Genomic DNA, 24569 nt, shown 5'->3' on the forward strand with positions numbered 1-24569 from the left:
CACCCTAAGAGTCGGAAACAACTCGCACTACAAGTGCGGGGACACCTTTACCTTTTTTTTACATATGAAATCCTGTGTTTGAGAGATTCCTTCTTCTTCCAGATCAAAAGTACTTTCATGATCAGTAGCTGATATTTTTTGGTCTTTTAAAAATTTCTTAACTGTGTCTATTGCACATTTACACTCATATGTTAGCTGCTTAGTCCCAAAAATAATGTTTAGTTTCCTAATCATCTCTTTGCATTCTGTCATTGTTTTCCCATTTGCAGTAATGCAAAAGCATACATGAAAAAACTTTTAACTTCCTGTGAAACTTTTATTCTGCTTACTTGTCCAGCAATTAGCTTTATCATATGTGCCGTGCAAATGTGAATTATTGTAAATTCAACAGGTCTCTTATTTGAACACACTTCAAAACATGCTTTGAGGTATTGCTTTGGAGGCATCTTGTTAAACACTTCAGTGACAGCATGAATTAAAGCCCAGCTGAAGTCACATTCAACTTTTTGTGTTCTGAGATGTTGTCCAGCCACATTTAGCATGTTCCTTGAATACAATGTCAGTCAGTGTGAAATAGTTGGAGTGCTCTGGTCAGAAGTGAGCATCTCTGGTACTGGAAGAATGATAGATGTGTTTGATGGATTCTTTATGCACAAAGCATAATACAAAATACGATGTTTCACTGAAGGCGCTCTCTGGATTAAGGACCCTGTGGCATCAAGATACAACTTGCATAAACCCACCCTCTGAAGATCACACAAAAGATGTAATTGAACTTCCATGTACATGTGCAATGTAAATGGTGATACAGCAATATACTGCACATAGCAATGTTCTGTTTTATATGGTGCTATTTCTGAAGCATCTTGCTTCTCTTGTAAGTTAACACAGTCCTGAAAAATGTTATGATCAGTGCGTCCTTCAAGGTTTCCCTCACTGGAAATTTTTTGTAAGACTGCAGTACTTTTCACTTCATTATACATCGCCTTTATACATCTTTATACATCGCCTTTATAGATTTCTCGGCGGCTTTTGATACAATAGATAGAGAGCTGCTTTGGCAAAAATTGGCCCGTACTAACATAGACCAAAGATTGCTATGGTTGATCAGGGCCCTTTACCAATCTAACGTCATCCAAGTTCGACAAGGGATCAAAGGCATCTTGTCAACGAAAATCCCCGTATTCAGAGGAGTAAAGCAGGGGTGCCTATTAGCTCCATTTTTGTTCAATTTTTTTATAAATGACATAGTGGATGCATTATCATCTCCCTCCTTCTTCCCATCCTCTATTGGAATAGAAAAAATCTCCATCCTCCTATACGCTGATGACGTGGTTTTATGTTCTCAAACCAAAATAGGCCTTAAAAGAATGCTACATAAATTGGAAGAGTATTGTCAGTCCCAGAAACTTAAGATAAACCATTCTAAATCAAAGGTCATGGTGAGTGGAAAACATATGAAAGCAAAGAATTCCTGGTCACTAAACGGGGTCCCAATAGAACAGGTTAATTCCTATAAATATCTCGGCATATTGCTGACAAATAACCATTCCTGGACCCCACAGTTAAAAGCAGTGACCACAGCAGGCGCACGCGCCCTAGGTATAGCCAAAAAGTTTTTTTACACGCGAGAGGGCCAATTGATTCCCCCTATGATTAAAATATTAAAGGCTAAAATCCTAGCTAAGATACTATACGGCGCAGAACTATGGGGCCCAGCCGCTAGATCCACCTTGGAGCCCACCCAGAACGCCTTTATGAGGATAGTGTTAGGCCTCCCCCCGGGCACTCCGGCTGCCCACATGAGAGCTGAACTGGGACTCCCCTCAGTAAGGGCACGTATAGATATGGCATACCTACGATACTGGCTTCGAATTCTTAATATGAATAATACATCTATGACTAAGAAATGTTGGCAGGTACAAATGGCGAAGGGAGGTTGGGCGAAGGAATATCAATCAGTACTCATAAAATACGACCTTACATTAGATAAACTTTTAGACTTAAGCAAAATGGCTCTCCGCAATTGGATTTATGAATGTGACGCAGCCCAGGACCGAGCCTCAATTGTGATGGCCCGGTTTTCAACATGGTACCCTCATATTAAACTTAATCACACGTTAGCAAATTATTTAGACTCACTTGACAGAGCCCACATTAGAAGAGCCTTTACAGCTCTGCGCTTTCAAGTTATGTCATCGGCCTATTTGGAAGGCAGATATCGAGGCATACCAGTGGCTCAACGCCTATGCATCTTTGGATGCATGGCAATAGAGGACATTACACACTACATACTCCATTGCCCACTTTATGACAATCCTAGGCGGAAATTTTTATCCACTTTTTTAAACCTTTTAATGCCTTATTCAGATAGGGAAAAGATTATAATGCTTTTATTGGATGAATGTAATTATGTATCACTAGCGGTTGCCAATTTTGCCATGGCAGCACAAAAAATGAGAGATTCCTATGTTAAGAGTGTCTCCCCCATGAATGAGTCACCCAAAGAAATGTAAATTGTAAGGTGATACGTATCAAAGTATGTTTGTATGTTTTAACATGTATTCTTGCACATGGCCCATGGCTAAGCATGCAATAAAGATTATTTATATTATTCATTATAGTTGCCAGCTATAAGTATATTAGGGTCACATTGGCTTATAAGTGTGTTCCTTAGGTCACTAGGTGTTTCTCCCTTAAGTTTTTTCCCCAATTCCTTCCTTTCTGGGATACGTGTATGCCTTTTGTATGACTGGCCAATGGTGTGTCTGATTTGTCCATTGACAGTGATGTTTATTCTTACATTATCACCCTTCTTTGGTCTCTCTTTAATAGTCATTTGTAGCCGAATACAGCCATCAAATTTACATTTTGCTTTGCCAAAATGGAGCATTTATTTTTTGTGAGTTCTTCCTTTTAAATCGATTATATTTGAAAGCAAAGACACAAAACATGTTCTTTTCCTCCAGCTTTTTTGCTAACATACTAGCTCATCTGTTCTGTAATCCAGATTGTGATTTGCTCAAGTATATATCTCTCCATTCAGATGTATTTAAAGTTACTATAAATGATAATGGGCATGTTGCAGCAAACACACCTTTTGTTTCAATAGGTAACTCAGTGCACAACATTTTCTGTAACGTTGAATTGTTAATAGTCTTCTCTTCATCACTTGTATGTGTTTCAGAGTGCATAGAAACTGATATCTGATCTTCGTAGACACTCTCTTGAAATTCCTTTCCTTTGGGTCTGAGAACATCACTGCCATTCTTCTGTCTAAATATAGTTTGATGTTCCAACTTTGGATCATTGTGCTCAGTTTGGAGAGTAGCATCTATATCCACAGATTCAGTCAGTGAATTAAAAGATGATTCATTTTGGCTAGCTTCATTAGAAATTACATGAAATGCACTGAATTTATAGTCCTGTTTAAAACGGCAGTTCTGTTCTGATTCACATGCTGGACAAAACCATGGTGTAACATCAACCAACTCCTGTGCAGATTTATAACCTATACACTTCGGGTGAAACCAATCATTGCAATGATCACACTGAACATAAGATGAAGAATCTTCTGGCTTCTTACAAATACAAAACCTTTTGATCCCAGCTTATCTCAAAGTTCTACTTCTCAGGGCTCTTCTATCTTCCTTCCATAAATTATAAAGCCATTTCCTACACTTCTCAGTGTTTCTATAAAGCTTAGTAGATATCCTACCCCAACAAGACATCTCATTTCCGTAACCTTCTTTGTTCAAATACTGCACTTCTTGAATGAAAGCATGTATTATCTGTTCTTCAGCATCTAACGCAGAACTTAAATATTTCCATGACATCTTAAAGGAAATCTCCACATTTGCAAATATAACTGTGGTGCTAACTGTTAGGCAAGGTGAACGGGAATGGTAACTAAAGTTAGGTTTCAATTGCAAAGTTAGGTGTGGAGGCATGAAACAACGATTGCTGTTTCAGGATACACACAACAAACTGATGGATATTTTGGCAATCAGCTGAGAGAGTCTGACCTACAACCCTGGCCCCAGGGTGTTTTTTCCCACCTGGATCCTTATCTTTGATGATAAAGAAGATGGTTATTTCTTTGAATAATCAAGCCAACAACACTACTGACTTGTTAATTTTTATATATATATATATAGTAAACAAAAAAGTACCTCTAAAAGTATGGTTGTATGTGTGTATGTATTTATTTATTATATTTCTATCCTGTCCTTCCTCCAAGCATTAGCCCAGGGTGGCAAAAAAGTGATACCGCCCCCAAGTCTTTTAAAAACATATTAAAAACAGAAGATCTTTACAAAATCAAATACAAAACATTGAAAAACACCTTTTGGAAACTACAAAACATTGCTGAAAACATCTTAAATATAATTCCAATACAGACGCATACTGGGACAAGGTCTCTCCGTAAAAGGGTTGTTGAAAGATGAAGTACATGATCTCTGATGGGATTTATTTATGTTTAATTTTTGTATCGGGTCTTCCCTCTTACTCACCTTGTTACAGCTCAAATATTATTTCACAAAGCCATTGGTACTGGCAACAGAAGGAAACGTGGCAGGTTAAACAACAATGATTTCTTGAAGATGTAATTTCATAGTTGACACTCAAAAGCATTCATGGATGGCATCTTGGAGAAGACACTCTCCCAGATGCAATGATTATGTTTTATGGTGCCCCAAACCATCTTTTGTGATGGGCACCTCATTTCCTTATTCTTTTCCTGTACATATTCGCTATATTTTCTAATACATATATGCCTTTGTCTGTGCCATACAGACACAAGAAGTTCTGAATTGGGTGGGAACCCTCTCCAGAATGCATGGGTGTATGACCTGCAGTGCCCAAAGCATGTTTGATGGTGGAAACCCACAGTTCCTTATGTATTTTCTACATAGCTTGATTATTGTTGTTGTGCATAATGTCCATACCTGTTCCGTATGACCACAAATCATGCCAGGCAGAATGCAGTGGCATCTCGAGGAGGACACTATTCACTTTGCTCAAGTGAATGATTTTTCATAGCCCACAGAAGATTTTGTAGTGGTCACCCCAAATTATATCTTTTCCCCTATTTACTCTTTATTATTTTAGCTGGGAAGGACATGCATCTCATAGAGTACACCATCTTTTTTCCTGGGGTATATGATTTCTCCTGGCCCAGAGCAGATTTTGGGGTGGGCACCCCCAGTTACCTGTCTTTTCCTGCGTCTTTTTGGCCATGTTCGTTTTGCGTAGATGCCCTCATCCACGCTCTGCGCCCAGCAGAAGCTCTCAGCCAGGCGGGACGCACTGATATCTTGTAGATGACACCCTCCCCTTTTCTGGGGTGTATGATTTGTCCTGGCCCAGAGCACATTTTGGGGTGGGCACCCCCAGTTCCTTATTTTTCCCTGTATGTTTTTCCCTGCTTTGGTTTTGCATAGATGCCCTCATCTGTGCCCTGCGCCTAGCAAAAGCTCTGGGCCAGGCAGGATGCACTGGCATCTCGAAGAGGACACCCTCCCCATTCCTGGGGTGTATGATTTGTCCTGGCCCAGAGCAGATTTTGGGGTGGGCACCCCCAGTTCCTTATTTTTTCCTGTATGTTTTTCCCTGCTTTGGTTTTGCATAGATGCCCTCCTCCATGCTCTGTGCCCAGCAAAAGCTCGCAGCCAGGCGGGACACAGTGGCATCTCGTAGAAGACATCCTCCCCTTTCCTGGGGTGTATGATTTGTCCTGGCCCAGAGCAGATTTTGGGGTGGGCACCCCCAGTTCCTTATTTTTTCCTGTATGTTTTTCCCTGCTTTGGTTTTGCATAGATGCTCTCCTCCATGCTCTGCGCCCAGCAGAAGCTCTCAGCCAGGCGGGACGCAGTGGCTTCTCATAGAGGACACTCTCCCCTTTCCTGGGGTGTATGATTTGTTCTGGCCCAGAGCAGATTTTGGGATGGGCACCCCCAGTTACTTATTATTTATGATTTTGTGACATCATTATGTATTTACGATTATATCAGAAGCCTATTTTGATTGCATGAATGTATTGTTAGTCTAGACGGGGAGAATCCCCCGATCATGGTGATATATCATACAGGGTATCCCAACATATATTTTGGGGTTCAGAGACATGTTAAGTTTGGCTTGAAGTTACTGTAGCAGTCAAGTTTTCTTCTTTTTTAGCATTTTGAACTTTCAAGCAAATAAGGAACTGGGAACTAGGAACCAACTTCATGATCGCTTGTTGGAGGAGATCTTTGCAGATACCATGGACCACGAAAAAGACAAATAATTGGGTGTCAGAACAAATTAAACCAGAACCTTCACTAGAAGCCAAAATGATGACATTGAGGTTATCATACTTGGGACTCATAATGAGAAGTCATGATTCACTAGAAAATACAATAATGCTGGGAAAAACAGAAGGGAGTAGAAAAAGAGGAAGGCCAAACAATTGATTGATTTCATAAAGGAAGCCACAGACCTGAACTTATAAGATCTGAAGGGGGTGGTTCATGACATATGCTATTGGAGGTTGTTGATTCATAGGGTTGCCATAAATTGTGACCAACTTGAAGGCACATAACAAACAAACTGGATCCCAATGTCAGTGGTGTTGAAAGGCCTGCCAGAAAGCTTTTAGCATGCCTTGTATCGAATGTGCAAACCTTCGCCTGGTCAAGTGGAGGGAATATGGCTTTCAGTGGTCCCAGGCACACCTCATTTGGTTTTGGGCCAGCTTTCCGTAGAAGTACAAATAGCGCCAGGATTTTGCCCTTGTTGTTCCGGGGGGAGGGGAGGGGAAGGAGCTCACTATTTCCTGACAGGATTGCTGATAGGATCTTTGCAAGGATACTCCAGCCAATGTTAACAGGAGATAGAGCCAGCGTGGGTTGCTCACCCTGTCAGTCGAGTCCCTAAACAGTTGGACATAGCTTTGTGCAAAATCAGCTTAAGCAGATATTTTAACACTCCGACGGGAGGTGCCAGTGAGATCTTTACTGCCAGATAAGTCTGCGTAGAATTGTAGCCTTCCTTCGTTGTGAAATCCAACAAGGGTGGGGGTTTCTCTTCCGACGCCGCCACTTCTGCTGTTTGGAAGGACTTCATCCGGAAAGCAACTACGCTGCCTGAGGACAGCAGAACAAGAACGAGGCAGGTCCTGGAAAGGAAAAGAAATCGGATTGTCTGCTGAAAGGAATCCCCTACAAGCTCAGAAGGACAGCGGCATTTCTCATTCTTCCACTCTCCGTGTACTGATCGGCGGAAGGATTAAGGAAGAAAAGATTTAAGCAAAGGGGCGGAACCTCTACCCAGGAATCGACCTGTGGTGAAGGAAGGGGCTTCGCGTGGCAAGCGCACATACTTACTTCTCATTTTTGGCAATGAGAGGCGGTACCTGGAGAGGTAGGCGCGCGTGGGACGCTCCGGGCAAGATATAGCGGCCCCCTGCAAGGGCGCTCAACCTTTGCCACCCGCCCTAAATTGCTTTGGTAGAGAGGAGGGGATTTCAGTCTAGGCAGCTTCTGTCCCTCCTCCTTCAGGGAAGGGCTGCGGGCCGAGTTGCTGCTTTGCATGCAGAAACTCTACGGCCCAATCCCTAGTGCCACCATATAGGGCTGGGAAAGACGCCTGTTTTTCTGGACATCTCGCTGGTACCCTCCGAAGGTACGTAGATGAGGGTGTGGGCAATACGTGTACTAGTAAGCATAAGACTGAAGAAGCGGCTAGACCTTTTTCTCTCTGGCTTTCGTTTAAAACGCAGTTGTTCCCGGCTGGACACACCTCCTCACTCTATTGCTGATTAGGACAGCCCACAGTAAAAGCCTTGGGCCAACCACTGTGTCTGTAATAAAGCATTTTCATTGGACACACCTGGAGTGGCAATGGAGTTGATGGCCAATCAGTTTTGAAGTATGTTTGAAGCTGACTTCAAGGTAAAACAGCTTCCAAGGTTTTGGAGTAAAAGGGGGTAGAGTGTTACTAGCATTGTGTATCTGTGCATTCAGAAAATGGAGGCGGATATGCACTGAAGCCAGCAAAACTGCAAGTGTGTGTCTACCCTAAGACATGCTGGGGCTTAAGCCATGTCAAGATTCAGGCCACATTCACACCAGACATGTATTCCACTATTATTCCACTTTAAACAGTAATGGCTTCCCCCAAAGAATCCTAAGAAGGGTAGTTGTGTGGGGTGCTGGGAGCTGTTAGAAGACTCTTGTTCTTTTCACAAAGCTACAGTTGCAGAGTGGTTTAACAGTCAGCCCCTCTTCCCACATGACTCTGGGAATTGTAGCTCTATCGGGAATAGGGAGTCTCCTGACAACTGTCAGCACCCTTCACAAACTACAATTCCCAGGATTCTTTGGGGCCAGCCATGACTGTTTAAAGTGGAATAAATGTATGGTGTGAATATGGTCAGAGGCCCCATACCATAAAAAGTAAAGAGAAGAAGAAAGTGTATTACTTTGTAATATATGTATATATATTAATACATATATATATACACACACGCACACACACACACACACACACACACACACACACACACACACACACACACACACACACACACACACAAGAGTAATATAATGCTGCCCTGGGCTCCTGTTGGGAGGAAGGGCGGGATATAAATAAAATAATAAATAAATAAAAATAAACAAATACGCTTCATAAATAAATAAAAAATAATGAAAAAATAAATGGTAAACCATTATGTCTGCGTATATACATTGGCAAAGTTGCAGTGAAAAACAACTAACTAAAACATACTTCTTGCAAAAAGGTCTATTTGTAACACCAAGACTTTTATAGAAACACAAGCAATTACAGAAATTAGAATTAAGGGAAGTACAATGTGGCTTGTAATGAAAAATTAATACTGGTATTCTAAACAAAACATACATACTTGCAGTAATCATATAGGCATTATTGTATACCTTTAAATTAAAATTATTTATTTATTTATTATTTGATTTATATTCTGCCCTTCCTCCCAGCAGGAGCCCAGCGCGGCATGATTTCTTTCTTAGTATATGTGAAATTGAAGACTGCTAGTGTAAAAGAACACAAGAACATTACACAGATTAGCACTTTGTAAATGGAAGCAGCAAAGTAATTTACAAGTTCCTTCTGTTTGCACATCAAATTTAAAACACTTTCTTTTGTGATTTTAACAGAGCAAAATCATGGATGAAGTTGTCAAATGATAAGCTACGAAGCTTATCATTTTGTATGCATATGATGCTTAGTGCAGACAGCTTTTCTTGCAGCAATGATGTCCACAGTTTATTCTTAATCCTTTTCAGTTGTGAAAATGACTTTTCTCCTAACACTTTGTTACCGCTAGACTCAAAAATAGCTGCAGTATTTCTTCTACATAAGGGAAAGCCAACTGAATCTTACCTTTGAAGATGGCCTAATGCAAATTCTGGTGGCATGTGTCCTTTCTCTGAATAATTTTGCTTGATATAAGCATGGAAGTGCTGTATGAGCAAATGTTCAGCACAAGGAATATATATAGCATATTTTTCTCTAGCTGTTTTTGTTGCATGCCATTATATCTATATGTCTGTTAGCTGCATTATCATATGACTGTACTCTGCATTTACTGAAGTCAACTTTGCAGTCATTGCTCAGATAATCCAGTACTTTGTTGGTTATGCTGTCACCAATATGATCTTCTAATTCAAGGAAAGCTGGAAAGCGTTCAATGGTAAAACCATCATCAGATGATACATATGTTACAATAACAGTTAGTTGATCAACTTAGGAAAGATCTGGTGTAGAATTAATCATACAAAACAGGTTTTTTTACTTTTTTAGCCATAAACTGGATGCTTCCTCATATGCCATTTTAAACAAGTATGCAGGCGTCCCAGATCCACTGCTTCCATAATATTTTCTATGGTTGGCAAGAAATGGATCAAACTTAGCAATGAGTTCTACCAAGCCAAAAAGTTTTGCATTATGTGGTCAACCAAACTTTTCATTGCCTCCCCCCCAGCCTCCGGTACTCTTGCACCTTTTTTCAGAGCTTGGAAAAGTTACTTTTTTTGAACTACAACTCCCATCAGCCCAATCCAGTGGCCATGCTGACTGGGGCTGATGGAAGTTGTAGTTCAAAAAAGTAACTTTTCCAAGCTCTGCCTTTTTTTATCTGTTCCTCCAGGTGTGAATCCAACGTTAAACCATGCTGCCTCATCAAATACGTAAACAAAGCTGTTCTATGATCCTCAGGGTCAGTCATCAAACCCTTCGTTTGGAATTGATGTCATCGATGATGTTGAAAAGAGCTTGCAGACAAAGCAGTAAACACAACCGATTGTTGTAGAATATACTAGCTACTCCCGATTGTATTTTTCACCATTAGCTTTTTTAAAATAAAATAGATCTTTTGAGCAACATCTAAATCAGTTTTTGAATAACTGCTTTGATTTCTCGAATGAGCTCTTCCATTGTTGACACTCTGAGGGAATGTTCTGTGTTCAGAATGAAATTTCAGCTTCAGTCAAGACACCCCAAACACTTTGTGTATCTATTTCCTTCAGCTGGGATATCAGGCTCTGTAACTCTCATGTGTACTAGTCACATTCTGATTCATATCCATATAAACTATCCCAGTAGAAGAAGTGGATGCTTGTGGTTGCTGTGGACCTGGCTGACTACCTTGAGTATGAGGTCCCTTCTCTTTACCTGTAATGAAGCAACTGTCAAGTTTCGATAATTTTTTTAACTGCCCTTCAAGCAGCTTCTTTTTTCTCTTCTGACATTCACTTTCAAAAGTTCTCATCATTGTTAGTTACAGCTTTTGCTTAGCCAATGAAAGTAGTCATTAGAATTGTCTTCAGATGAGATAAATAGGCCTCTGCCCACCAGTGGTGTTGTAGTGGATGCTGGGAGTTGTAGTTAAGAGGCATGGAAGAGAAAGTGAGAGGGCAGAGACAGAGTTGGACAGTGGCCTGATTGATTACTTTTCAGTTTTGCTAAGCTCCTGAATAAGGCAGTTTCAAGTCTTATCTATGGGAATTTGTAGTTCATATAATACAATGCTCCCTTATATTTTGTGCCCCCTTCCAGAACTTTGAGACTGGCTACAGGCTGTATGGTGGTATATGGAGGGGTGGGAAAGTGGAGAGGAGGGGATTAGGTGTGGAACAGAGACTTTAGAATGTGTTGGTAGTCTAGCTCCCATTGTCTCCTCTTGAGGTCTGAGGTGAGGTTGGGCAACCCTGTGGATGTGAATAGTCCAGCAGCCCTGGAAAGGAAGCTGATAGAATTGGGTCTGGATTGGGAAGGAGAGGCCAGGTTCAGAACTCTGCTGGTGCCTTTTATAGGAGAGATTATATAAACCAAAGCAATTTCAATTCTTCTTAGTTATCTCCAACATTGAGGCCCTGAGCCTTGGCTTGTTCCTAAATCCAGTACTAGTCACATCCTTTAACACATCCTTGTGTTGTGGAAGGCAGAGCTTGTCCCAGGAAGGAATGTAGGAAGCAACACAAGATAAGCTGCCTTCCCCTCTTGCTTGGGAGGCAGCCAAATTAAATAATGACAGGAGAGGGAGTGCTTTGGAGCATGTTTAAAGGGCATTTCCTTCCATTTTGGGCTGAGATTGAGCTATACTACAGATGAATCATATCAAGCTTCATCATCTAAAGTGCTTCTGAGCATATGTAGTAGGGGGGAGAAAGAGCTTAATTCTGAGAGGAACACATGAAAGAAGTAAATTGAAGAAAGTGGCGCTGAATACTGCAGAGTTCGTTTCCCCCCCACCATCAGCTATTTGTGTGTTGGGCTGCACATCTAGGATAGAGGTCTGCCTTGGGATTGGTTCCTGAGCACTTGAGCCACAGCATGCCTCTTTAGAAATCAACCTCTAGTATTGGGAAAGCAAGTGGAGACATTGGGGGTAGTAAAGTGCTGTTTAAGAGCAGTCTACTACTTTAGTAATGTTTTTGCAGCATACCACAAAAGGAAATGGATGCAAAAATTTAAGTGTAGAATACTTGTGCGCTAGATTGCAATATGGCCATAGTTAGATGTAAATGTAATAATTATTATATGGCCACAAGAGTGGCTGTATACTATAGCCAGCGTGGATTTTTCACATTCCACAATGTTAAATTGAAAATAGCCTCCCATGCCATTCTGATGCTTCCCATAAGCTCATTTCAAAACAAAACCTTACAAAACTTATAGTCCTGAACTCAGAAACACTTGCTTAACAACCCTCTAAATTTTCATGGCGATAACAAAACAGTCAGAGAGAATAGAGAGTTCAAAGTCTAAAAAGAGAGAGAGAAAACCCAAGAGCCCCTTTGGACTTTTTTCTGTCAAGAGTTCTCATAATCTGTTGAAATTCATTAAAAATCAGCCATGTTCACAGAGTACCTGTAATCCTATTACGGACCTTTCCCCATACTCTGACCTTCATCTTCTGCAGTTTAAAAGTTAAAAAAAAAATGCCTGGCTGACTTTTAATTAATTTAAGAAATTTTGGCTTGAACCCATGATAGTGTCGGGCATGCTCAGTAAGAACCAACTTTCAGTGTTCTAAAAGCCAGACTCAGAGCTGCTTGGCTTGGCTAATCAGGGGGCCACACCCACACCAGACTTTGATTTCACTTCAGACAGTCATGGCTTCTCCCAAAGAATCCTGGGAAGTGTAGTTTGTGAAGGGTACTGAGAGGAGACTCCTATTCCACTGACAAAGCTTCAGTGGCCAGAGTGGTTTAACAGTCAGCCACTCTGATTGAAGGTTTGTGAGGGGAACAGGGCATCATCCTAGCAACTCTCAGCACTCTTCACTAACTACACTTCCCAGGATTCTTTGAGAGAAGCCATGACTGTCCAAAATGAAATAAAGCCCTGGTGTGGATGTGGCCAGGGACAGCTTTGGTTTAAATTTGGGTGGAAGACTACATGTGCCTGCTGTAGAATAAAAAGGTGGGGGAAACCCTGAAAAGCAATGATATTGTTCACAATGTTTTCCTTTTGGAAAGGAAAGGGGCTTCCCCTCTGCCCAGTGCCCACCCACTCAATCTCCTCCCCTCCCACTCTTCCTCCCCTCCCTGGCCCTCCCCAGGTAAGTGTTGAACTACAACCTGGGAGACCAGGGTTTGAATCCCCACACAGCCATGAAGCTCACTGGGTGGCCTTGGGCCAGTCACTGCCTCTCAGCCTCAGAGGAAGGCAATGGTAAAACCACCTCTCAATACCGTTTACCATGAAAACCCTATTCATAGCGTCGCCATAAGTCGGGATTGACTTGAAGGCAGTCTATTTCCATTTTCAAAGATGATTGCACAGAAATAAATCCAATTGAACTCAAAAAGTATGCAAATAATCAAATCCACCCTCCCTACTCCTTCCTCCTATCCCCTCCCTCTTGTGCCTTCCCTCCCCCTTCCTTTGCTGCTCCCTACCCATCCCCATCCCCTTCCAAACTCCTCCTCTCCCTCCCCTTCCTCATTCCCATAGTCAGTTTTACCTATCTTAAGCAGTATTGCACAGGAGTAAATACCATTGAACTCTATAAGCATGCAAATGATCAAACCTGCCCATGTCACCAAATTCTTCCGAGCTACACAGGAAGTGGATTGCACTCTGAAAGACCTACCCAAATGGTGTTTGCATTTTGACAAATTTGTAGGGCAGTCCAATATCTCAGAGAGGAGGTCAGGTCTCCTGCTCCCCTGGTGCATTCACTAGAGCTGCCCAATTTCCCTGCTTTTTAAAGTTCGATAGAAATATCTGTGAGGTATAGGTATCTTCTTAAACTGCAACATTTTTCCCCATTAGTGAATACTCTCTCTCTCTGTATATGTGTATGTATTATACATATAAGGATGGATGGATGGATTTTTTAAAAGAATAGACTGGATAAAAATAATACTTGTTTATGTGGTGCTTATCTTCAGCAACATATGTCATATGAGTTATCACAGAGGCCACATTCACACCATACATTAATTCCACTTTACACAGTAATGGCTTCCCCCAAAGACCTATTCTCTCCACAGAGCTACAACTGCCTGAGCGATTTAACAGTCTATCCCTCTTCCCAGAGAACTCTGAGAATTGTAGCTGTATGAGGGGCATAGGAGTCTCTTAACAGCTCTCAGCACCCTTCACAAAGGACACTTCCCAGGATTCTTTGGGGGAAGCCATGGCTAGTGAATGTGATCCTTTGTCCACATTTAATGTAGGAAACAATACCTATTCGACTGCAAGTAGTATAAAAGACAAAAACAAAAAACCTCCAAGTGTTTATAATGCACATAAGTAGAGTTTCACGATACTGCTTCTGGTGAAAAAGTTAAGTTATGCACAATATAAAGATATGCTGTATTCAGTTTAAGCTTCTAACTATCCATTTGCCCCCCTAGATATTTGCAGCAAGTAAGAATTGCCTGTAGGCAGGAGAGCTTTCATAAACAGGAAAAGAGCTAGTCCTTTTCTCCCCCCCCCCCGCTTTTCAGGTTATCCATGTGCCACAAACTACACCCCCATAGGGGCAGGTGGGCAGGTGGGGTATTATTATTATTATTAAATTTATTAGATGCCCATCTGGCAGGAGTTATCCTGCCACTCTGGGCAACGTACAATAAAAGATGGATACATTCCATAAAGACAGAAGCAAAAGATTAAAACCACCCCTAGAACTGCAATCTAACAACCTAACCCCCCTCCCCAGCCTGGTTGAAGAGCCAAGTCTTCAAGGCCCGTCGAAAGCACAGCAAGGAGGGATCCTGGCAAGGCATTCCATAGCGAAGGAGCCACTACAGAGAAGGCTCTTGACCTAGTCCTCTCCAGTCTAGCTGTTTTTGTTGGGAGAATAAGGAGTGAACCATTCATGGACGATCTTGTTCGATGGTGCCTCTGGTGAGAATGGAGGCGCTCCTTTAAGTAGAGAGGGCCGGCTTCAGATAAGGTCTTGAAGGTTAAAGTCAGAACCTTGAATTTGGCCCAAGTGACCACCGGCAACCAGTGCAGCTCCCTGAGGATTGGAGTAATATGATCTCGGTGGCGGCTGCCTTTAATCAGGCGAGCCGCTGCATTCTGCACTAGCTGTAGCTTATGGACCGTCTTCAAAGTAATGTGCAGAGAGGGGCTTGCTTTGTAAAATTGGATGTAGCTTTAAAATCTGCACTCATTTTTAAATGCCTATTTTTAATTAACCCAAAGTTGTTCTTTAGATATTGGAAAGTTACCTAATTCCCTGTTAGAATAGATTATTCAGGGTTTTACAAATTAGTTCAAAATTTGTAAGATTTTCAACACGCAATACATGTTGACCAGCCTGATTTTGCTGGATGGTCTTCAGATCAAACACCACTTGGTGTTGAAGTTAGTGATTTTTAAAAAAACTAAATCAGCTGTAGAGGCTAAGGTTGCCAGGTTCTTGGCCTGAGACTGATCCAGTATCTTTAGCAGAAGAGAAAGTCAGCCAAGTGCAGGTGTTCTTGCAACTCTGTAATGGGAAAAACCACAAGGTGGAATTCTCCCTTCCACCTGCACAACTTTTAAAGATACAGAAGACCTCTTGGTTGCCAGGCCCGGCCCCCAAGAGGTCTTCTGTATCTTTAAAAATTGTGCAGGGGGAAGGCAGAATTCCACATTGTGGTTTTTCCCATTACAGAGTTGCAAGAACACCTGCACTTGGCTGACTTTCTCTTCTCCTAGAGATACAGAGTCAGTCGCAGGCCATGGACCTGGCAACCCTAGTGGAGGCTCTAATCTGCATTGGTGCAGGGGTGAGGCTTCTTAAGAGTTCTCCCTCTAGAGGTTTTTCTTTGAAAAAATTGCTGTCATCAGGCTAAGCTGCTCTTTTCCCTGTGAGGAAAAAGGTCTAAGTACCTGAATTTTTTTCCTCATGGGTGAAAGAAACTGGGGTTTGTTTAGTGGGAGGAAATGCCAGAGGCAAGAAGCTGCCTCTCCTCCACAGGGAGAAACTGTGCTGGAATCATTAAGGGACTTCACTGCCTTGCCCTACCCTGCTACCTGGGACCCTTAACGTAACAGTATTTTGCTGAAGCTGGTTGCAGCCCATGCAGCTGTTTGGAGTAAAAAAAAAGAAAGACCTGTTGGAGCAAACAAGGCACATGGTGGACTTTGGCCTTTATGTGGCTATCTGGTGTGTTTGTTTATATAATATTATTGGTAGAGGCTATTACAGTGGTTTAAAACAGCAGCAACAATAAATCTGTTAAAATCAATATCAGATCCCATTTAATCTATTCAGCAGCCACAATAAAGCTGTTAAAATAAATATCAGATCCCAATTAATCTGTTCTTGTGTTTACTTTAAGCTGTTTGTTTTTAAAGGTTTGTAGTTCTTAACATTTGGTAATATTTGACTGATTTTTAACATATTTTTCCATTACATGCTGGTACTTTGCTCATGCAGGGAAGGATTGTAATATTTCCTTCAAGGGTGGGGAACCTGTGGCCCTGCAGATCATGTTGGACCCCAGCTCCCATCATATCTGACCATTAGCCATGCTGCCTGTAACTTACAGAACAACATCTGGAGTCCAACAACATCTGGAGGGCCACAGGGCTATAGAATATTGCAGGCTGGTAACAGTAAACAGAGAATTTCACTTGCACCCTTTGTTAGGCTTGCTGGATATTCCTCTCCTGCTGAGTTCTAATGATTGGGAGTGTCAAAGAACAGAATACTGAATGTTCTTCTGTATGTGCAGATTGTTACAGAAAAGTCATATTTCAAGCCTTTTGGAAGTGGGGTGATGGAGAAAGTTAATATGGATCACTGTAGCATCTCTGTATTGTAGATTTTGACATCCAGTTGACATTCTTTAAAGCTGTTATTCAGTAGTTCTCCAGATATCCCTTAAAAGGAAAACATTAACATTCTCTTATTATGCAGAGGACCTGAGTGACTTGCATAGGTTCAAGAGGCCAGAATGGTAGGAGTTTAAATAAAGCAGGGGTGGGCCTAAGGGCCAAATTCCCTTCTAGGCAGCCTTCCGAGGGCCATATGTCGGGTGGGCAGAGCCAGAGGCAAAACTGGGCAGAGCAATGAATGAAAATTTTACCTTTGCACAGTAGACTAGTTTCTACACACCCTTCTGGGTCCTCCATCCAGACAAACAAGAAGTTCAAGGACGCATTCCAGTTAAACAAAAAGTTCAGGGTGTGCTGGAAGAAGGCATCTGGCCTCGAGAGAGGTCCAAGGGTCAGATAGGGTTTCATTTCGCCGAGGTTCCCCACGCCTGAAATAAAGGTGCCACTGAATCTCTATCAGTACTAGCATTGGTCCCAATCCAGCTGTGTGTGCGCACAGTGGCTGGAGATGTGCATGCCTAACCCCACCAAATGATCAGCAATAATGCTCTTTCAGCCCCAACAGCTGTTTGGTGCTATGGCTAATTTTCAGCTACAGCTGTTCACAGGTATGTATGACTTCAAGTTAAATTAGAGCTACATTGGGCTATAAAAAACTATCTATCTTGGTTTCTCTTTGTAAACCTAGTGTGCACATCAACATATGTGGCTTTATAAAGCTAAGTAGAGAAGAGTAGGTGTCCAAATAATGGCTATAGGCACCTGTATTCCTTTTACTGTCCTATATTGCAATAAGTTAAAGACTATTCTGCCCAATAGCAGTAATCCTACTGCTGGGCTCCTACTGGGAGGAAGGGCAAGTTATGAATCAAACAATAAAATAAATAAATAAATAAATAATCAGTCTTATATTTCTTTGTTTTTTATCCTAAACTTAAGCCTTAACAAGGGACAGTGATGGCCATCTTGGATGGCTTTCAATGAGGATTAGACAAATTCATGGAGGATAAGGCTTTCAAAGACTACTAACCCTGATGGCTGTGCTCTGCCTCCATAATCCAAGGTGGTATGCTTCTGAATACCAGTTGCTGGAAACTGCAGGAAGGGAGAGTGCTCTTGCACTCAGGTTCTGCTTGTGGGCTTTCCATGGGCATCAGGTTGGCCACTGAGAACAGGATGTGGGACTAGATGGGCCACTGGCCTGATCCAGCAGGCTCTTCTTGTGTTCTTATGTAGTGATGTATTTTGCCAGTGCATTTAGCTTTAGGGTAGCACTTGGAGAAGGAGCAGCTGTTGTTAAAATACTGCTTTCTAAAGTACAGAAAAAACCATTTCTGTTTGCAGTTGACTGATGTAGAGAGTGAACTTTTAACTGGAATTTCAAGGTTGTTCCAGTTGGTACAGGGCACCTCTGTGGCGCAGAGTGGTAAGCGGCAGTAACGCAGCCGAACGCTCTGCTCATGGCCGAAGTTCGATTCAAACGGAAGGAGGAAGTCGAATCTCCGGTAAAAGGGGTCGAGGTCTGCTCAGCCTTCCATCCATCCGTGGTCGGTAAAATGAGTACCCGGCATATGCTGGGGGGTAAAGAAAGGCCGGGGAAGGAACTGGCAATCCCACCCCATATATATGGTCTGCCTAGTAAATGTCGCAAAACGTCACCCTAAGAGTCGGAAACGACTCGCACTATAAGTGCGGGGACACCTTTACCTTTTTTACAGTAATATAGGTAACATCTTTGCAGCTGATAAATAAAGACAGTAGCTTATTCCTTTTGGGTGTTCCATATTGCTAGTATTGTTCAACGTCCATATTGCCTAGTATTGTTCAACATGTTTATAAGGGGAAGTGGTCAGATGAGTTTGTCAGTGAAAACCAGGAACAAGATGAATTCAGTGTCCCTGTAAACCATTCCAAATAGGTCCATATCCTTAAAAAGTGTCAGTCATTGTGTCCTCCTAGGAGCTCAAGGGGTGTACATGATCCTCTCCCCCATTTTAATTCTCACAACAGCTCTGTAAGGTAGGTTAGGCTGAGAGTTAAGTGACCATCTGGGTCTCCCCAACCGTAGTTCCGCACGCTAACCACTATAACATGCAGGTTCTCGAAGGAAGCTGAATTTTGTGATTAGTATGCTGCATAGCCACAGTTCTGGGTATAGGAAAGTATAGGTTTAATAGACTTACACTTCTTTCTGTTGAATTAATTCAGTCAGTCGTAGGAGCCGGGTGAGTGTATGTGGTTGAATAACAGAAAATGGCACACTAATTTATTTTTTAAAAATGAAAAGGTGCCATGGTTAATTGGGCTGCAGATAGGGAAAAACAATTCTTTCTCTAGAAGTACTTATGCAGAAAATGGGAATCACCTTAGAAGTGGTATCACTTCTAAAACAAAGAATGTTTTTGCTTGAGAACTATTATTTTACACATATGCAAAAAATGTTTGCTATTTCTTAATCTTACTGGACCTTCTCGGTTGGTTGACTACGATTACTTTAATTGGTAGCTGCCCTAAATATAGTACATTGAGTGTTCAGTGGTGTGTGTGTATGCATTTAATCTAATCAGAAATTATCTTTTGTGCAGCTAATCTTGGATCATCTTCCTTGCATAATCTAAATATTTTCTTTCACAAATCTAGACAAAAGCCTATTTTATTTTTAGTTCCTAAAGACATAGCAAAAGTGCTAAAGATAACACTTGGAGTCCAAATCACAACTCCACATAGAGGCAGGACGTGTTTTTGGTAAGATTCAAAGCCCCAAATAAGGTTCCCATTCCTTAGCTTTGCCATTGCAGAAGATGAAGACGAAGTAGTAGCTCATCTATTCTTATAGGACAGTCCAACACATGTTTACTCAGAAGTACGTCCCACTGTGTCTTTACAGTTGACAATGAGGACATTGAACTTGTCAAGGATTATCAATGGCACAATCATTAACCAAAATGGAGACAATAGTCAAGACATCAGAAGAAGGCTAGGACTGGGGAGGGCAGCTGTGAGAGAACTAGAAAAGGTCCTCAAATGCAAAGATGTATCACTGAACACTAAAGTCAGGATCATTCAGACCATGGTATTCCCAATCTCTATGTATGGATGTGAAAGTTGGACAGTGAAAAAAGCTGGTAAGAGAAAAATCAACGCATTTGAAATGTGGTGTTGGAGAAGAGCTTTGTGGATACCATGGACTGCAAAAAAGACAAATAATTGGGTGTTAGAACTAATTAAACCAGAACTATCACTAGAAGCTAAAATGATGAAACTGAGGTTATCATACTTTGGACAGAAAATGAGAAGACATGATTCACTAGAAAAGACAATAATGCTGGAAAAAAACAGAAGGAAGTAGAAAAAGAGGAAGGCCAAACAAGAGATGGATTGATTCCATAAAGGAAGCCACAGACCTGAACTTACAAGATCTGAACAGGGTGGTTCATGACAGATGCTCTTGGAGGTCACTGATTCATAGGGTTGCCATAAGTCGTAGTCGACTTGGAGGCACATAACAAGAACAACAACTGTGTTTAGGATTGCAGTCTTAAAATGTCAACAAGAACAAAGTTGATTTGCTAAATTGTGAAGCTTTGAGAATCCTCTTGTCTAATTTTATTGGCTCACTATTGAGGGTTCAAGTCTTGTCCAAAATGTCACTGTTCCCTTGCAGATCTAGTGAATGGTTGCTGCTGATACCTTCCTCTTGCATATCGGTGATACCTTTTTGGCTACATGATCATTGGCACTGTCTGCCGGAATGTCAGAAATACAGTAGGGACCCGCTCATACAGCGGGTTACGTTCCGGACCCCCGCTGTAAAGCGAAAACCGCTGTAAAGCGGATCCCGTTGACTTACATTGACCAAAATGGTGCTCGGTGGCAAAAATCCGCCATAAAAGTGGAACAAGTGCTGTAAAGCGGGGCCTTTCTACAATTCACAACTGCTGTATTAGCGGAACGCTGTAAAGCGAAGCGCTGTAAAGTGGGGCCCTACTGTAGAAGGAATTATGCCCTTCCACCAACACTGGATACTGACTGCAGTCCTGCTGTTGCAAAGCAGCTTTTATTACCATGTCTATGCTGCATGCAGCATGCCCCATGCTCGGATCCTCTCATGCCTTTGTTTGAGACAGGATTCATCTGTTTTCAGTGCCAAGGCCCAGCTTTGAAAGGACAGAGCTTGAAGTGTCTTCGAGCATGTGCAGAGTGCAATTCCCTTATCACTGAGAATCTCCCATGCATAAGGAATCATGGGACGAGGTTCCAGATCTGATGACTTTGTTTCCTGACAGTTCTGGTACCTTTTTCTAAGTGCTGGATTCTGGCACAGCAGTTGTTAAAAATAGCACAGGCATGCCATTTTGAGAACAGCCCTGATGCCTGTGATCTGTATTAAAAGGTGTTTTTAACAGCAAATGAGGCACAACTGCAGTACATGAGGGCCTAAGCAGCTTCCAATGTATTCTGGCCCACAAACAATAGAACCCTTTAAAAATGACTAAATTCCTATTTGCATCTGGAAACAAAACACACCAGGCCAGCCTTTCCGCTTCACGTACCAGCTCCCAAAGTGGGTGCATTTTTTCCCCTTTCCAGCGTCTATCTCTGTGCTGTTACAAATGAGCCGTCATCTTGCCTTTTTGCTTCCGAAGCAAAAAATGTCAAGGGCTGATGATGAGACTTGGAAGCTGACCTAGGCACAGAATCAGGTGCTGTATGATGCCTGCAACCAGATCATGAATATTTATATACTATTTTTCTTTTCTTTTACTATGATTATGTTAGTATTTTAATGTCTAACATGTTTTTACAACCGTAATCTTCTCTGGGACGCCTTCTTGGCAATGAAGAGTAGGCTATAAATAAATTAATACTTTATGCCAGACCCCCCAGGGTCCTGCAGTCTGAACTAATTGTGTATCTTCTAATCTTTTTCTAATTTTGCATAATTCTGCTTTCAGGATGAATTGTCCTGCTTTCAAGGTTGATAGTTGATTTATTTATTTAAATTTTTTTGCTCTCAGAAAGAGGAGGAATGAAAGGAAGAAGAATGTACACATAAAGAACCTAAGAATCACTTTATGAGATCAAACCAATTGTCCATTTGTTCCAGTTCTTTGCCTCTAGTGGCAACTGCCTGGATGCCCCTGATAGGTCTGCAGAGTGCGATGACAGTGGCCATGCCATTTGTCCCAGCGTCTGGCCATCACAGATATATTGCCTCTGAACGTGGTCTTATTTATTTATTAAAATTATATCCTACCCTTCCTCCTAAAAGGAGACCAGGGCAGTAAACAAGAAGTGATAAAACACTAAAAAATACATTTTAAAAACATTTTAAAAAAAAGAATCATAAAAGCAACACATTTTTAAAAACATCTTTTCCCATGCCTTTGATAATCCCAACTCCATGATTTTAGCTAATACTTTCAGTTTCATTTTTTAAAAAATAAATAAAAAGCTGCCTGGGCCATCACTATGCATGGTAGTGAATTTTGTGTATTAGTGTTGATAAGAGGTAGAGGAACGCATATGATAAGCTTGTTTCAAATAACTATAAATTAACTATACATACATAAGAAGCTGCCTTATACTGAATCACACCATTGGTCCATCTAGATCAGTATTGTCTACATTGACTGGCAGCGGCTTTCCAGGATTTCAGACAGGGCCATATCAAGCCCTACCGGGAGATGCTGAAGATTGAACCTGGGACTTTCTGCCTGCAATGCAGATGCTCTAGCAATGAGCTACAGCCCTCCCCCTTCACACTTACATAGTGCCTTTGATATCTATGGTATTTTACTGCAGGAATAATGAACGGGTGGCCTGCCCTCAAATGTTGCTGGACTGCAGTTCTCCTCATCCCTGACCATTGGCCATGCTGGATGTGATTGCTGAGAGTTGGAGCCCAACAACTTTTGCCAGGCCACTGTTTCCCCACCTCTGCTTTACATGGTAGTATGACAGCCAGCAATGTTAGAGGGTTGAACTTAGATGAGGAAGACCCAGGTTCAAATTCCTGCTCATCCATGAAGCTCATTGTGTAACAATGGGCCAGCCACTTTTACTAAATATACATCCACATCATCCATTTAAAGCACTCTTCTATCAGTTTAACAGTCATGGCTTCCCCCAAAGCATCCTGGGGACTCTAGTTTGTTAAGGGTGCTGAGAGTTGCCTCATAACAAACGACATTTTCCAGGATCCTTTGGAGGAAACCATGGCTGTTGAAGTGGTAGAAGAGCATTTTAAATGGATAGTATGACCAAACCTCACCTGCCTCACATGATTGTTGCAATGATAAAATGGAGATGAGGACGCTATGTATGCTTCGCTCCACTCCTTGGAGGAAGGGTGGAATAAAGAATGTAAGGGGGGTAAGGAATGGAATAAGGCGGAGGGGGGGACAGTTTAGACTGATGGCTCTGAAGTCGGTGGGGCAGTGAATCCCCTCTGGGTTGTAGTCTGAGCTTTCAATGAGCTGTCCGAGGTACTGAAACCTATTAGTTCAAAATGTCAATGCTGTCAGCAAAAAGGACAGATTTGACTCATTTTGCTGTTGCTTAAGATGGAGTTGGCAAAAGAGAAGAAACTAGAGAGACTGCACTTTCCACACCCACTTGTATGCACTTCTTAGTTCCCCATCTGATAGTACTATTGGCATGGAACAGCTGGATTCCTGTTGTGGCTTTTGCAAGTAGTGCAGGTCAGTTTTTACAAGCTGAGCAACAAGCCATGCTCCTCTTTTTTGTGAGATTTATTGTGTTGCTATCTTTATGGCACTAGAGGAATGCTTTTGGCCATGTCTAGATCTACAGCTGGATATTTTTGAACAGGGATAGCCGATGTGGTGCCCTCCAGATATTATTGGACTTCAACTCCCATCAGCCCCAGCCAGTATGGTCAATGGCCAGGGGTGGTGGGAGTTGTAGGCGAGGAACATGAGGGCACTATGTTTGCTACCTCTGGTTTCTTGAGGCTGCGCTTCTACTGTGAATATTTCCCTTGGGGACAGGAAATCGTGTATTTCATGTCTGGTGGTAAAGCCTTGCCAAGAACAGCATGTACATCAAGGAGGAGAGATGAGTGTGTTGAGAAGGAAGCACTAGTTTGCATACTGATGTCAGAGACTGCTGCCTGCTGGCCTTCAAGAACTTGTATATGGATGTCTCTTCCAGCTTGCACAAGGAGAAGTCATGTGGATGAGATCGATCAGATGTTGTCATGGACTGCCTGGCTTGCCCATTGTTTGAACCGCATGGAGATGAAAAGGGCCACCCTCTGTTGTCTCCACTACATAAGGACTGCTGCTGCCAAATGCGGCAGGGATGGGCATGACTTGTGTGCAAGGAGAGGCAAAGGTGGGTGAAAGAGACATGAAGGTGAGAGAGATCATGGGCTCCTCCAGCTGACCTGTTTATTGAGCGTTCATCCCGATTTGCTTGCACAAAGCTTATGCAGAGGTTAGACTGTGTCCAGTCTTTATTGAGCATTTGCCCTGATTTGTTTATGGGGAATTTGCACATCTTCCCATTAATCATTGGCTCATCCTACATTTTTCACTGTAATTTCCTGTCACTTTCCAAACTGCAGAAAGTCTTTTTCCCCCTCAGTTTTTTTAAAAGTGGATTTGTCATGACCAGTATAGTACAACTGGAAATGGGACAAGCAAACTGCCAACTAGCAGGTACTGAAAAGAGGCAACAGCATTTTCCCTCACTCCAGATAAACCAACCAACCAACAATGCACAATTTAGGAAACTGA

General features: G+C 41.9%; 1 protein-coding gene and 1 long non-coding RNA gene across 7 annotated transcripts in view; one reads left to right on the top strand and one right to left on the bottom strand.

Moving 5' to 3' along the window:
* Nucleotides 1-4125: 4125 nt before the first annotated feature.
* LOC133383775 (uncharacterized) lies at nt 4126-7788 on the bottom strand. The gene is made up of 2 exons (XR_009762409.1): nt 7365-7788; nt 4126-7156 (listed from the first exon to the last, which is right to left on the bottom strand). It is a non-coding gene; the product is annotated as an uncharacterized LOC133383775 (long non-coding RNA).
* TLR5 (toll like receptor 5) overlaps nt 6795-24569 on the top strand; it is a 32849-nt gene continuing 15074 nt past the window's right edge. The window contains exons 1-2 of one of the 6 annotated variants that reach the window (XR_009762408.1): nt 6795-7662; nt 10166-10250. Coding sequence is in view for 3 of the 6 variants with exons in the window: in XM_061625106.1 (XP_061481090.1) it covers nt 24133-24165 (33 nt within the window). In the remaining 3 variants the exon portion in view is untranslated. Of the gene's footprint in view, nt 7663-7759; nt 7932-10165; nt 10251-23982; nt 24166-24569 lie in introns of those variants that run through there. The other 5 variants (XM_061625107.1, XM_061625108.1, XM_061625106.1 and 2 more) reach the window with 5 other exon arrangements.

Source organism: Rhineura floridana, chromosome 4, assembly GCF_030035675.1.
Source record: "Rhineura floridana isolate rRhiFlo1 chromosome 4, rRhiFlo1.hap2, whole genome shotgun sequence".
Classification (NCBI taxonomy): domain Eukaryota; kingdom Metazoa; phylum Chordata; class Lepidosauria; order Squamata; family Rhineuridae; genus Rhineura; species Rhineura floridana.